The sequence below is a fragment of the Chiloscyllium punctatum genome, chromosome 4 (genome assembly GCF_047496795.1).
Source record: "Chiloscyllium punctatum isolate Juve2018m chromosome 4, sChiPun1.3, whole genome shotgun sequence".
Classification (NCBI taxonomy): domain Eukaryota; kingdom Metazoa; phylum Chordata; class Chondrichthyes; order Orectolobiformes; family Hemiscylliidae; genus Chiloscyllium; species Chiloscyllium punctatum.
In genome coordinates, this window is record NC_092742.1 from 98714228 (window position 1) to 98726698 (window position 12471).

Below are 12471 nucleotides of genomic sequence, written 5' to 3' on the forward strand. Positions count from 1 at the left end.
TGGAATATAAAAGCAGCGATGTGCTACTGAGACTTTATAAAGCTCTGGTTAGGCCCCATTTGGAGTATTGTGTCCAGTTTTGGTCCCCACACCTCAGGAAGGACATACTGGCACTGGAACATGTCCAGCAGAGATTCACACGGATGATCCCTGGAATGGTTGGTCTAACATATGAGGAACGGTTGAGGATCCTGGGATTGTATTCATTGGAGTTTAGAAGATTAAGGGGAGACTTAATAGAGACGTACAAGATAATACATGGCTTGGAAAGGGTGGACGTTAGGAAATTGTTTCCGTTAGGTGAGGAGACTAGGACCCGTGGACACAGCCTTAGAATTAGAGGGGGTCAATTCAGAACAGAAATGCGGAGACATTTCTTCAGCCAGAGAGTGGTGGGCCTGTGGAATTCATTGCCGCAGAGTGCAGTGGAGGCCGGGACGCTAAATGTCTTCAAGGCAGAGATTGATAGATTCTTGTTGAGGAATTAAGGGCTACGGGGAGAATGCGGGTAAGCGGAGTTGAAATGCCCATCAGCCATGATTGAATGGCAGAGTGGACTCGATGGGCCGAATGGCCTTACTTCCACTTCTATGTCTTATGGTCTTATCTATACAGGAATTCCTCAGGTCTCAGCTGCTTCATCAGTGAACTTCCCTCTATCATAGGATCAGTTTGCTGATTATTGTTCAATGCTCAACACCATTTGCTACTCCTCAAATATTGAGGGAGACCATGTCTGTGCATAGGCAGGTCATTGGCAAGGAACATTCATATTGCACAAGAGCTAGCAATGAGCATCTATAAGAATAGAGCATCTGACCGTCACCCTCACAGTTAATGGTGTTACTATCACTGTAAACATTCTGGAGGTTACAACTGAACTGATCCAGCATATGAATACAGTGGCTACAAGAACAGATCAGAGGCCAGGAATTCTGCAGCAAGTAACTCACCTGACTCCCCAAAGTCTGTACATCATCTACAAGACACAAGTCAGGTGTATGATTGAATAGTCACCACTTGCCTCAATGGGTGCAGACCCAACAACATACAAAGCTCATCTTCATCCAGGATGAAGCAACCCATCCACCAATTTAAGCCGTCATTTCTTCCCTCACTCAGGCATGGCAGCAGTGTCCACCATTTACAAGATGCCTGCTGGAATTCTCCCAGGATCCTTTGACAGTACCTTCCAAATCTGTGACCTTTCCTAAAGATAAGGGCATCAGATGCATAGAAACACCGCCCCTTACAAACCTCTCACCATCTCGATTTCAAAATATATCACCACAATCCTTTCTCATGGCCGAGTGGAAATGCTGGACGTGCAGCATTGTGGCAGCACCACATGGACTGCAGTAGGTCAAGATGATGGCTCACCAACAAGGGGAACTAGGGATGGGCAGCAAATTCCGACCTTGCCACTGAAACCCACAATGAAAAGGAAAATATTTTTAAAAATCGCTGTTCCTTCTTTATCATGAGCCAGTCCATGAAGAGGCCTGGAGTCGAGTGTTCTGGATGGACCCTTGACTAAACACTGTTCATGACACCTTCCATTTGCTGTTGATAAGGGGAGATGGATAGGGTGGTATTTGGCCTGGTTGGATTTGCCCTATCTGGGCAATTTTACACATCTTTGACTAGATCTATTTTGAAACTAGTATTGGCTTGGGGCATGGCTAGTTCTGTAGCACAAGCCTTCAGCACTATAGCTGGAATGTTGTCAGAGCCCATCATCTTTGCCCTGGTTATGTCAGAGGCAGTTGAGGAGAAGACCAGAGAGGTCATTCTCAGGAGGCCCAAGGCAGATCTGATGGAGCCTGACAGTGAGGTTAGCTCGTCCAGTCTGGTTAGTCATACCCTCCTCTATTCCTACTCCAATGGTCACAGGCCTCACTATCTCTCTCACACTGTCAGGTTAACTTCACTGTTTCATATTTTTTTTTCTTTTTTTTTTCCACCAGGAAGATAGGAAAACACCCGAGTGGCCAGTGACAAGCAGTGCCCTTCACATCAAAATTATTTATTTTTTTATTATTATAGAGTTGGACACTCCCCTTTTAATTAATTAATTAATTAATTTTCCTTACCCCCACACTAAAAGTGCTGATTTTTTTTCCCCAACACCCATATGGTGTGTGTGTGTGCAGGTGTGAGACACAGTGAAAGACACAAAGTGCACAAATCTTTATTCAATTCCCACCACCAGGAAGATATGAAAAACACCCAAGTGGCCAGTGACAAGCAGTGCCCTTCATATCAGAAGGCAATGCTGTGGGATCAAAACAGTGAAGGGGAGGGTAGGGACTAAATCAAAATAGAGTTGGACGGGGAAATAATGCACTCCACTCCCTGCGGTGCCCACCTCTCCCTGAACAATTCCAGGGTGTTGGTGGACACCGCGTGCTCCTTCTCCAAGGACACCCGGGCAGCTTCACTGTTTCACAGGGATAAACAACTGTTAAGAGATGAAGAGCTGTTTACTTCTGCCACTTTGCAGCCTACAACAAATCGCTGAGTCCCATGATCTCAGGACAGGTAACTTTGGTCAAAGAGCTAGGTTTTAGGAAGCATCTTTGTGGAGAAAAGTGGAAGATATTAGCTGACAGCAGACTCTCACCTCCACAGCTATCAGCATTGTTGTTGATCTTCTGAATCCACTCGCCAATCAGGCTGCCCGATGGAGCAGAGAAAAGGTACTCACTTCCGTCACTCAGTCTATCAGGAAAAACACTATAGTCAGATAATTTATGACAGTGCCACCCACATCAAACACACCAGATGCAGTGTCTCTCTCACACCCCCTCACTTACATTGTCTCACTGACACATTCAATGCACATATACGCACGCACACACGCAGTTACTGACACACTCAATACACACTCTGTCACATGATTTCAGAGTGGCTGTGCACATGAACAGTGTGCCAATGAATCTTCAACTCACTCCACCCCCCACCAAACCCCAGCCATATCTGATAGAGGAGCTTGAGGTTAGTGTTAGAGTTTAATCTCTCTACAGTGATCTCTCAGGGACACTGGGAGACACTGTCCCAAACCAAGTAAAGTTTAGGCTTCATTTGTTGAGCTGATGTTACGTACTGTAAGCAGAAAGTGTGTGTCTTGTCCGTAGAGTTGGCAGCTTCCTCACACCGAGCATCGCTGATCACGAGGGTTGGAGAGCAAGGAGAATCCTATAGACAGAGACAAGAACACACAAAACTTAGGCAGAGTCTGCTTAAAGAGAACATGGTGAGACATAGAGCCAAGAACAGAGGAGTTTAAAGGAAACGGGACACCTCGGACAAGGATTGCTTAACGGGGCAGAACATCACTCAAATTGAGAAAATAATTGAACACCTGCATTTATATAGTGCCTTTCACACCTACCAGACATTTCCCAGAGCTCTGTTCAGCCACCAAAATATCTCTCACACAATCTCACTGGAGTACAGCTCCTGTACACACTCATTGGGGTACAGCTCCCACAAATGCACTGACTCTCACTGGAGTACAGGCCCCCCACCCCCCCACATACACACACTGACTCTCACTGGGGTCCCACACATGTTGACTCTCACTAGGGTGTGGTCCCATACACGCACTGACTCTCACTGGGGTATAGCTCCCACCACACCCCAGTGAGAGTCTGTGTGTGGATCCCACAATGCTGACTCTCACTGGGGTGTAGTCCCACACACACTAACTGTCACTGGGGTATGGGATAGTTTTACACACATGCTTTTAGAGTGCTATGGTTTCAGTACAAATCAAACTCAGAAATTCTGACTGCTTCTGCAAATAAGTAAAATTTAAATTCCTGCACTGGCAGAGGATGTCACCATTTTTTTGGAAGCCAACCTCATTACAGAGGAAGCTTTATTTAATTTCTTAAAGTATCGTAACTGCCGAGGAGTGTCTGATCAGGACCTTACTGACCAGGTGCTTTACTGTGCATCAGATCCACTGCTCTCCCTGTCCTGGAATTGTATGAGGACAGTGTAGAGAAAGAGACTTACACTTTATTCCCTGTGCTCTCCCTGTCCTGGAATTGTATGAGGACAGTGTAGAGAAAGAGAATTACACTTTATTCCCTGTGCTCTCCCTGTCCTGGGAATTTTGGAAGGGACAGTGTAGAAGTAGCTTTCCTCTGTATTTGTCCCTGTTCTGGGAGGATTTTATGGAGAGACAGTATAGAGCAGTTTAAAAAGAGTAGAGAGAGAGCTCTACTTTGTATCATCCCAGCGCTGTGCTTGATTAGAAAGTGATTGTAGGTGAATTCTATTCCTCAGTCTCCTGGTCTCAGTTTGATTAATCTAACTCACATCCCATCTCTCTGCAGTGTTATCTGCTGAATAGCATGTTTTATTCTGTTCTGAGGTTGGATTAACACTGAGATTACAAGTAGTTTCGAATGATCAAAATCTCCTATTTTAGGAATTCTTCAGTTCTCTGTTCCAAGAGATAACAACTCACCATCAAACCATCACTCTCGTTCTTGTAGAAACAGAGGGCTTGCTCCTTCAGAGTCACAAAATAGGTGACCCAGTCTTCAGAGATGACCTAAAGATGAAATTAAAGTTTGGAGTGAAAAAGACAAAGTTTGTGCTTAAATTGTATTTTGTTACATTCAAAAGAATTTCAGAGGCAGAGTTTTATGGACCAAAGTGCAGTCACCAGTCTGTGCTAAGCAAACTCTCTCAGTCAGCATCTGATACCAACATATAAACAAGGAGCAAGAGTAGGCCACGAGGTCCTTTGAACCTGCTTCTCCATTCAATAAGATCATGACAGATCTGACTTTAGCCTCAACTCTACATTCCTACATCTCGCCCTTTCATCCCCATGGTCATCAAGAATCTTTCTACCTCTGCCCTTCAAAACAGTTAAAGATTATGCTTCCACTACGTTTGAGGAAGGGTATTCTAAAGACACTCCATTCTCAGAAAAACAATGTTTCCTAATTTCTGTTTTAAATGGGTGCCCCTTATTTTTAAACAATGACCTCTATTTCTAGATTCTCCCACAAGAGGAAACATTCTTCCCACATCCACCTGGTCAAGTCCCCTCAGGATCTTCTGTGTTTAAATTCGATCACTTCAGACTTCTTCTAAACTCCTGAGGATGCTGCCTAGCCTTTCCTCACAATGCAATCCACTCACGCCAACTATTAGCAATTACCATCTCCAACTGCTTCCAATGCATTAACATCCTGTAAGTACTGTACACAGGGATCCAGATGTGGTTCTCACTAATGCCTTGCATAAATGAAGTGTAACTGTCACTTCTCTTCCCTCACAAAAAACATAACATTCTATGAGTTTTCCTCATTATGTGTTGTACCTGTGTACCTTCTGTGATTCATTAACTAAGACACTGAGATGTCTCTGTATCTAAGAGCTCTGTAACCTTTCACCTTTTAGATAACATGCCATTTTCTGCCGAAATGGACAATTTTCTACTTTCCCATACTGTACTCCATTCGCCAAGTCTTTACCCACTCACAACCTGTCCATATCCCTTTGTAGGTTTCTATGTCTTTTTCACAATTCAATTTCCATCTAACTTTGTGTCATCAGTAAATTTAGCTACCATACCTTCTATTCCTTTATCCACATCACTTATAGAAATTGTACTGAGTTGAGGTCCCAACATCGACCCGTGTGGCACACCACTTGTGACATCCTGCCAACCTTAAAAAAATATTTCTATGCTGGATGTAGGTTTGCTCACTGAGCTGGAAAGTTCGTTTTCAGATGTTTCAGCACCATACTAGGTAACATCATCAGTGAGTCTCCGGATGAAGCACTGGTGGTATGGCCCGCTTTCTATTTGTTAATAAATATGTGTTTATGTGTTAAAACTGTTATTAGGAATCTTCTATCCTTAATATTTAATTTTCTGCAATAACCTATCAAATATCTTCTGGAAATCTAAGCACACTACATCCACTGGTTTCTCTTTAACTACAGCACAAGTTATTTAGAATCAGAGATGCACAGCATGGAAATGGACTTATCGGTCCAACTCGACCAGGCCGACCAGATATCCTAAACTAAACTGCTTCCATTTAACAGCACTTGGCCCATATCCCTCTAAACCCTTCCTATTCATATACCTATCCAAATGCCTTTTAAATGTTGTAATTGTACCAGCCTCCACCACTCCCTCTGGCAGCTCATTCCCTACATGCACCACCCTCTGTGAAAAGACATTTCCCCTTAGGTCCCATTTAAATCTTACCCCTCTCACCCTAAACCTATGCCCTCTTGTTTTGGACTCCCCCACCCCAGGGAAAAGGCCTTGTCTAACCACCCTTTCCATGCACCATTTTGTAAACCTCTATAAGGTTACCCCTTTGATGCTTTAGGGAAAACAGCCCCAGCCTGTTCAGCCTCTCCCTATAGCTCAATCCCCTAACCCTGGCAACATCCTTGTAAATCTTTTCTGAACCCTTTCAAGTTTCACAACATCCAACAACAGGGAGACTAGAATTGAATTTCTTCAAAGAATTCAAATAAATTAATTAAACATGGCTTCCTTTTGACAAAACTGTGTTGAACAAGTGCCCCTGTTAGAACATCTTTAATAGTAGCATCTAATGTTTTCCCTGTGACAGATGTTAATCTAACTTGCCTGCAGTTTTCCTCTTTCTGCCTCCTTTATTGGTAAATGAGTCACATTAGCTATTTTCTAATCTAAAGGAACCTTCCCAAGTACAATAAGTTTTGGAAAATTAGAACCAACCAATTATTTCAAACAATGATAGAAATTTCTGGACAAACTCAGCAGGTCTGGCAGGCAGCTCGAGAGTAAAGAAACAGAGTTAATGTTACAATCCAGTGATCCTTTGTCAGAACAACTTTTGGCTTCATTTTAGACACTTGGATGAACAGCCATTAATTTATTAGATAATGACATGTTACCATGTGTTCAGGGGTAGGTCAAGGAATAAGTATTAGCTGGGACTTGGGCAAGATCTCTCCAATTCTTTATAAAATCCGAAAGAACTGCAGAAAAATCAGGAACAAAAACAGAAATTGCTGGAAAAACTCAGCAGGTCTGGCAGTGTCTGTGAAGAAAAATCAGAGTTAACATTTCAGGTCTGGTTTTTCTCTCCAATTCTTTGACTAGTGCCACTGGATTGTTTAGAACCAAATGGGAGAGCTCTTGGCAATGTTCCCTCTAAGCCCCATGGATGTGAAACATGCGCAAAGGCCCATTTAAGCCAGTCGCGTGAGAAAAGGAAAGGGCCCACACACTTTATGTCAAAAAGGTTAGAAAGAAAAGTTGAGGAACACATTTATAATTGGAGCCTTGGCTTAATATCTTATTCACAAGCCGTCCCTCCCTTTGTCCAGCGCTGGACTGTCCGATTATCTGCAGGAGTCTTTAAAGTGGAAATTGAACCCACAATCTTCTGACTCCGAGGTGGGACTGCTACTCAATGGCTGACTGGAGAAAAGGGATACATTGTTGGACACTGGCTCCTGATCCTGTGACTTGTTGTTGCATCTTCTACAAGAAAGTATCAGGTCAAATTCTGCAATCTCAACGTCCACTGACTTCTCTCATCCAGAGTCCACTACTGAATCCAACTGCCTGTTGGACTGCGGTTCCAACAAGGAATGACTGTATGGCTGTGACAATCACACAGGAGTGTTAGCACTCCAAAATTAAACATTTCTGACACTTCTCGTTCCCCTCTTAATTCCGGTGTCACTCAGATCGATTGCCACACCTCGCTCTGATTTCTGCCAGCAAGATCCCAATGTGGGTCAAGCCTGAGCCCCAATTCCCATCAGGAGTAGAACCTCTGCTCAAAACTGCCAAGTGTTAACTCAGCAGTTATACTCAGGCCCAGGAGGACTGTTAAATGAAGTGAAACATGTCACAGTGCTCTCAGATCGCTGTAAGAGGGAATGTGACCGTATAGCTGGCTGTACCTGTCTGACACGAGCTTTTGAAAACAGTTCCCCCTCTTTACTGTTCCTCCAACCAGTTCCTACCTTAATCCCTCCGGGTTGCAATTTGTGCATTCGCTCAAGTGTGCCCTCCATCGCCTGATATCCTACAGAAACCTAAGGAAGAAAATAACCCCCAATTATTCAGCATCTTTCACAACTGATGTCTCAAAAAATGGTTTATATGCAAATTAACTGTTTTGGAAATGGGTGTTGGAAATGCCCCATTCAGATTTACGATAATCATTGGTTTGGTCAATATTGGTTGAGGAAGTAATATTGCCCCTGACGATGGTGTTAACTCCCCTCTCCTCTTCTTCGAATGAGTGCCTTTACATTTTTCCTCAGAGGACCAGTGGGTCCCTTAGTTTAACATATCACATGAAACACAATACCTCTGACACTGCAGCACGCCCCCCCCCCCTCAATTTTTAAACTTAAGTTTTGGGATGCGTCTTTTAGATTAGATTACTTACAGTGTGGAAACAGGCCCTTCGGCCCAACAAGTCCACACCGACCCGCCAAAGCGCAACCCACCCATACCCCTGCATTTACCCCTTACCTAACACTACGGGCAATTTAGCATTCGCCAATTCACCTGACCTGCACATCTTTGGACTGTGGGAGGAAACCAGAGCACCCGGAGGAAACCCACGCAGACACGGGGAGAACGTGCAAACTCCACACAGTCAGTCGCCTGAGGCGGGAATTGAACCCAGGTCTCTGGCACTGTGAGGCAGCAGTGCTAACCACTGTGCCATCGTGCCACCCAAGGGAGGGCCCCTCAGTAAAAGTGATCTCTGTATTACAATTAGAAATGTCATTATACAATATATAGGCTAATCCTGACAGGATTGGAATTGGTAGCAGCAGGGAATACAGAGGAAATAGTGCAAAGAGTCTCCCCTCATGCAGCAGTTTTCATAGTCTCTGGTCTGCTTCACAGACAATGACATACTATTGCGGTGTATTAAGTGTTTTGTAGGCAGATGCACAGTCTATTTTTTTTAAGCTAGATTCCACCATTTGGTGGTGTTGAACAATGGAGGAATGCTTTCTGGAACCCCATGTCTGCTCTTCAACAGTGTTAAAGGCCAATGAGACTGCCATGTGGCAGTATCCCAGGGGATCTGTAAACCAACATACCCAAATGGACCCAACAATCTCAATTTACAAACAAAACGTCATTTAGAGTCGTGGAGTTGTACAGCACGGAAACAGACCCTTGTCCAAGCCGATCAATTATCGTAAGTTAATCTCATCCCATTTGCCAGAATTTTGCTCATATCCCTCTAAACCCTCCTATTCATAAAACCATCTAGATGCCTTTTAAATGTTGTAATTGTACCTGCTTCCATCACTTATAACTTTTCCTTTCACATAAATCAGAACCAACGCAAATGAAACATGAAATTACAGACAAGTGATGCTTCAAATAAAATAATAAATTCACTTTAAATACTCAATACAACAAACTTACAGCTTGCACCACCACAACAATGCACCTCACATACACAACTACTGAGCTCAACAATATACTATTCTTTCTTCACGCTGGGTAGCTTTCACCCTTGAACTTTACAGGTGTGATTACCATCAATAATTAAAAAAACAGCAAAACAATACAGCGCAGAAACAGGCCCTTTGGCCATCCAAACTTGCACCGACACAATTTGCCCTTCCATACTAAAACTGTCTTCACTTACAGGTTCTGTATCCCTCTATTCCCTTCCTATCCATGTATTTGTCAAGTGTTTCTTGAATGCTGCTATTGTGTCTGCTTCCACCACCTCCTCTGGCAGCCTGTTCCAGGCACTTGCTACCCTTTGTATGAAAAACTTGCCTCGCACATCTTTTTTAAACTCCCTCCCCCCCCATCGCACCATAAGTCTGTGTCCCCTAGTAATTGATCCCTTCACCCTGGGAAAAAGCCTCATACTTTCCACTCTATCCATGCCATTCACAATCTTATAAAATTCTATCAGGTCACCCCTCAAATTCCTGCGTTCTGGTGAAAACAAACCCAGTCTATCTAACCTCTCTTCATAGCTAACTCTATGAAATCATGACAGTCCTGATAATTTCATTTTCAATCAAGAACCCAGTTCATGGGTTAGCCACTTCTGAGAAAACACCCAGCTCTTTAATGCTTCTGAGCTATGTCAACAGCTTTTCAGGTTTTAGACCATTACTGCCATCTCATCCAAAGCATTCAAGAACTCTTGTCTCCTTTTCTACCAAACAAAAAAGATCTTTTCCTCAGAATAATTTGCTTCTTTTCCTCATAAAAAGTCTCCAGTTTTTCTTTCCTATCTCTGTCTAGGTTCTCTTCGTGTCTGCAATTATCGAAAAGTGTGGTGCTAGAAAAGCACAGCAGGTCAGGCAGCATCCGACAAGCAGGAGAATTGATGTTTCGGGCATGAACTCTTCATCAGGAGGGGCTTGCCCTCCAGCTCATCTGCTTATACCTATTCTTTGTGCCTGCCAGCCACAGAGTTGCTGGTCTGGATTTCCTCCCTACTGTTTCTACTTCCAGGTCAATGGTCTCCAGGCCACATGCACCAGTATTTATTATGCAAGAAAATTTCAACTGATTCCTTGATATTTAATGCAAACTTTTACGAATTCCTTTCAAACATTATTACGGATTCCACAGACGTTTTAAAGAAATGATTAAACATACTCCTTACGACTGTCAGTTTAATATTTGGAAAATGACGGGTGGAATTGTTGTTTGGAGACTGAATGTGGAGGCAGACGTAAACAGGGAAGAGAATTATTGTCAGGGATAGGTCAGGGTTTCCTAAGTGATTATGTTCTTAAGGTAAGACACCACCTTTTACAGGTGTGTGGGTAAAACTGTTTGATGCCCACTGGGATCTTCTGGGAGGTAACATCCAGGTGCCATATTGAAAAGGTAACCAGATAATGAGTCACTTCCTGCAATCCATAACCATCTCTCAAGCTCTGCTCATCGCTCTCTCCCTGGAGATGTTTGAGACCATGTTTTAGAAATGGGCTTCTCCTGAAGGTTTATCAGGGAGAGAACTGAAGCTGACTTCCATGTAGCTGGCAACCAGAGGCCATCCTGAATGACCATAAAAGGCTACAAGAGGTCAGCGTCCATGTGCGGCTCAAGAGCCACAGGAGGGTGAATGATCTGCAGTGCCCTGCCAGGGTATGTACCACTGTCAATGCACTGAGAGTGAGTGTTAATATGGTAAGATTACCACCACACATGGCTGTTACGCACAACAGGCATCTCCAGAGGAACTGCTACACTTAGCAACCCCTGCACCACCAGTTCACTGACCTTCCAACACAACAAGGAGAATGTACAGAGAGGTGAGAGTTTTTTTATCAGAGGCTTCCATGGGATAAAAGCTGGTCCTGAGTTGGCTGCCCCAGTCAGGTCTGTTGGCCTCAGCATACCTGGCTGCCTAGCTTGGCTATTAGCCTGGTTGGTCTTCAAGCCAACACTCTAAGCAGTTAACAACAAGCCAGACGCTTCATGTGACTGAGATTTCTCATGAGGCATTCAACATGGAGAGGCTTCATCCCTAATGCTGTATCCCTAATGCATAAGGAATCACCTTGGTCATCAAGGAGCAGAGAAACTGAAGAAGGTTCCACTCACTGGAGCCTGGAGGGTGATGTGTACTCTGCTAGGTACTACATGCTTCATGGGTTTGTGAACACATGTGTTTTCTGTGCACATGAAAGTAATTCAGTGGTTGGGGGCGTTAACGAATATTCAGGATATGTTTACGAGTCCCGCCTGAAACTTTCTGGGAACTTAATGCTCAACATTTTAACCCACAGTTGGAAAACCGACTCCTAGTTTGATTATGTTCCCTGACCCACCTTCTGAGAGGCTAGGAGAGTTTGACATGGCATTCCTGTCTGAATTAACCAGTCGAGTCCCAGAACCAATGGTACAGAAAATAACTTTGAAACTAGGAGCAGGAGCGGGCCATTTAACCCTTGGGGCCTGCTCCACCATTCAGAAACAAACCTGATACCAAATGAGCCACATTGGAAGCAAAATAGCAGAGAGGTGGGGGTAGGTCAGAGGTAGAAGGATAGATTAGAAAGAATCACAGGGAAAAGTAATGGCAAGGACTAAGGAACCGGGGCGGCACTGCTGCGTCACAGCACCAGGGTCCCAGGTTCGATTCCAGCCTTGGACAACTGTCTGTGTGGAGTTTGCACATTCTCCCCGTGTCTGCATGGGTTTCCTCCGGGTGCTCCGGTTTCCTCCCACAGTCCAAAAATGTGCAGGTTAGGTGGATTGGCCATGCTAAATTACCCATAGTGTGTAGGTTAGGTATGTTAGGGAAAATGTAGAGTAATAGGGGAATGGGTCTGGGTGGGATACGCTTTAGAGAGTCAGTGTGGACTTGTTGGGCCAAATGGCCTGTTTCCACACTAGTAGGGATTCTATGAAAGAAAGGCACAGAAATATGGAAAGAGAGAGAGAGAAAGAAAGGGAGAGGTTTATGT

General features: G+C 44.0%; 1 protein-coding gene across 2 annotated transcripts in view; it reads right to left on the minus strand.

Annotated features, from left to right (window-relative positions):
- sptbn5 (spectrin, beta, non-erythrocytic 5) overlaps positions 1-12471 on the minus strand; it is a 275567-nt gene that overhangs the window by 7426 nt on the left and 255670 nt on the right. For both annotated transcript variants that reach the window (XM_072569378.1, XM_072569377.1), the window contains 4 exons: positions 8014-8085; positions 4481-4567; positions 3107-3198; positions 2624-2721 (listed from right to left, as the gene is read on the minus strand). In XM_072569378.1, coding sequence (XP_072425479.1) covers positions 2624-2721; positions 3107-3198; positions 4481-4567; positions 8014-8085 — 349 coding nt within the window. The remainder of the gene's footprint in view (positions 1-2623; positions 2722-3106; positions 3199-4480; positions 4568-8013; positions 8086-12471) is intronic.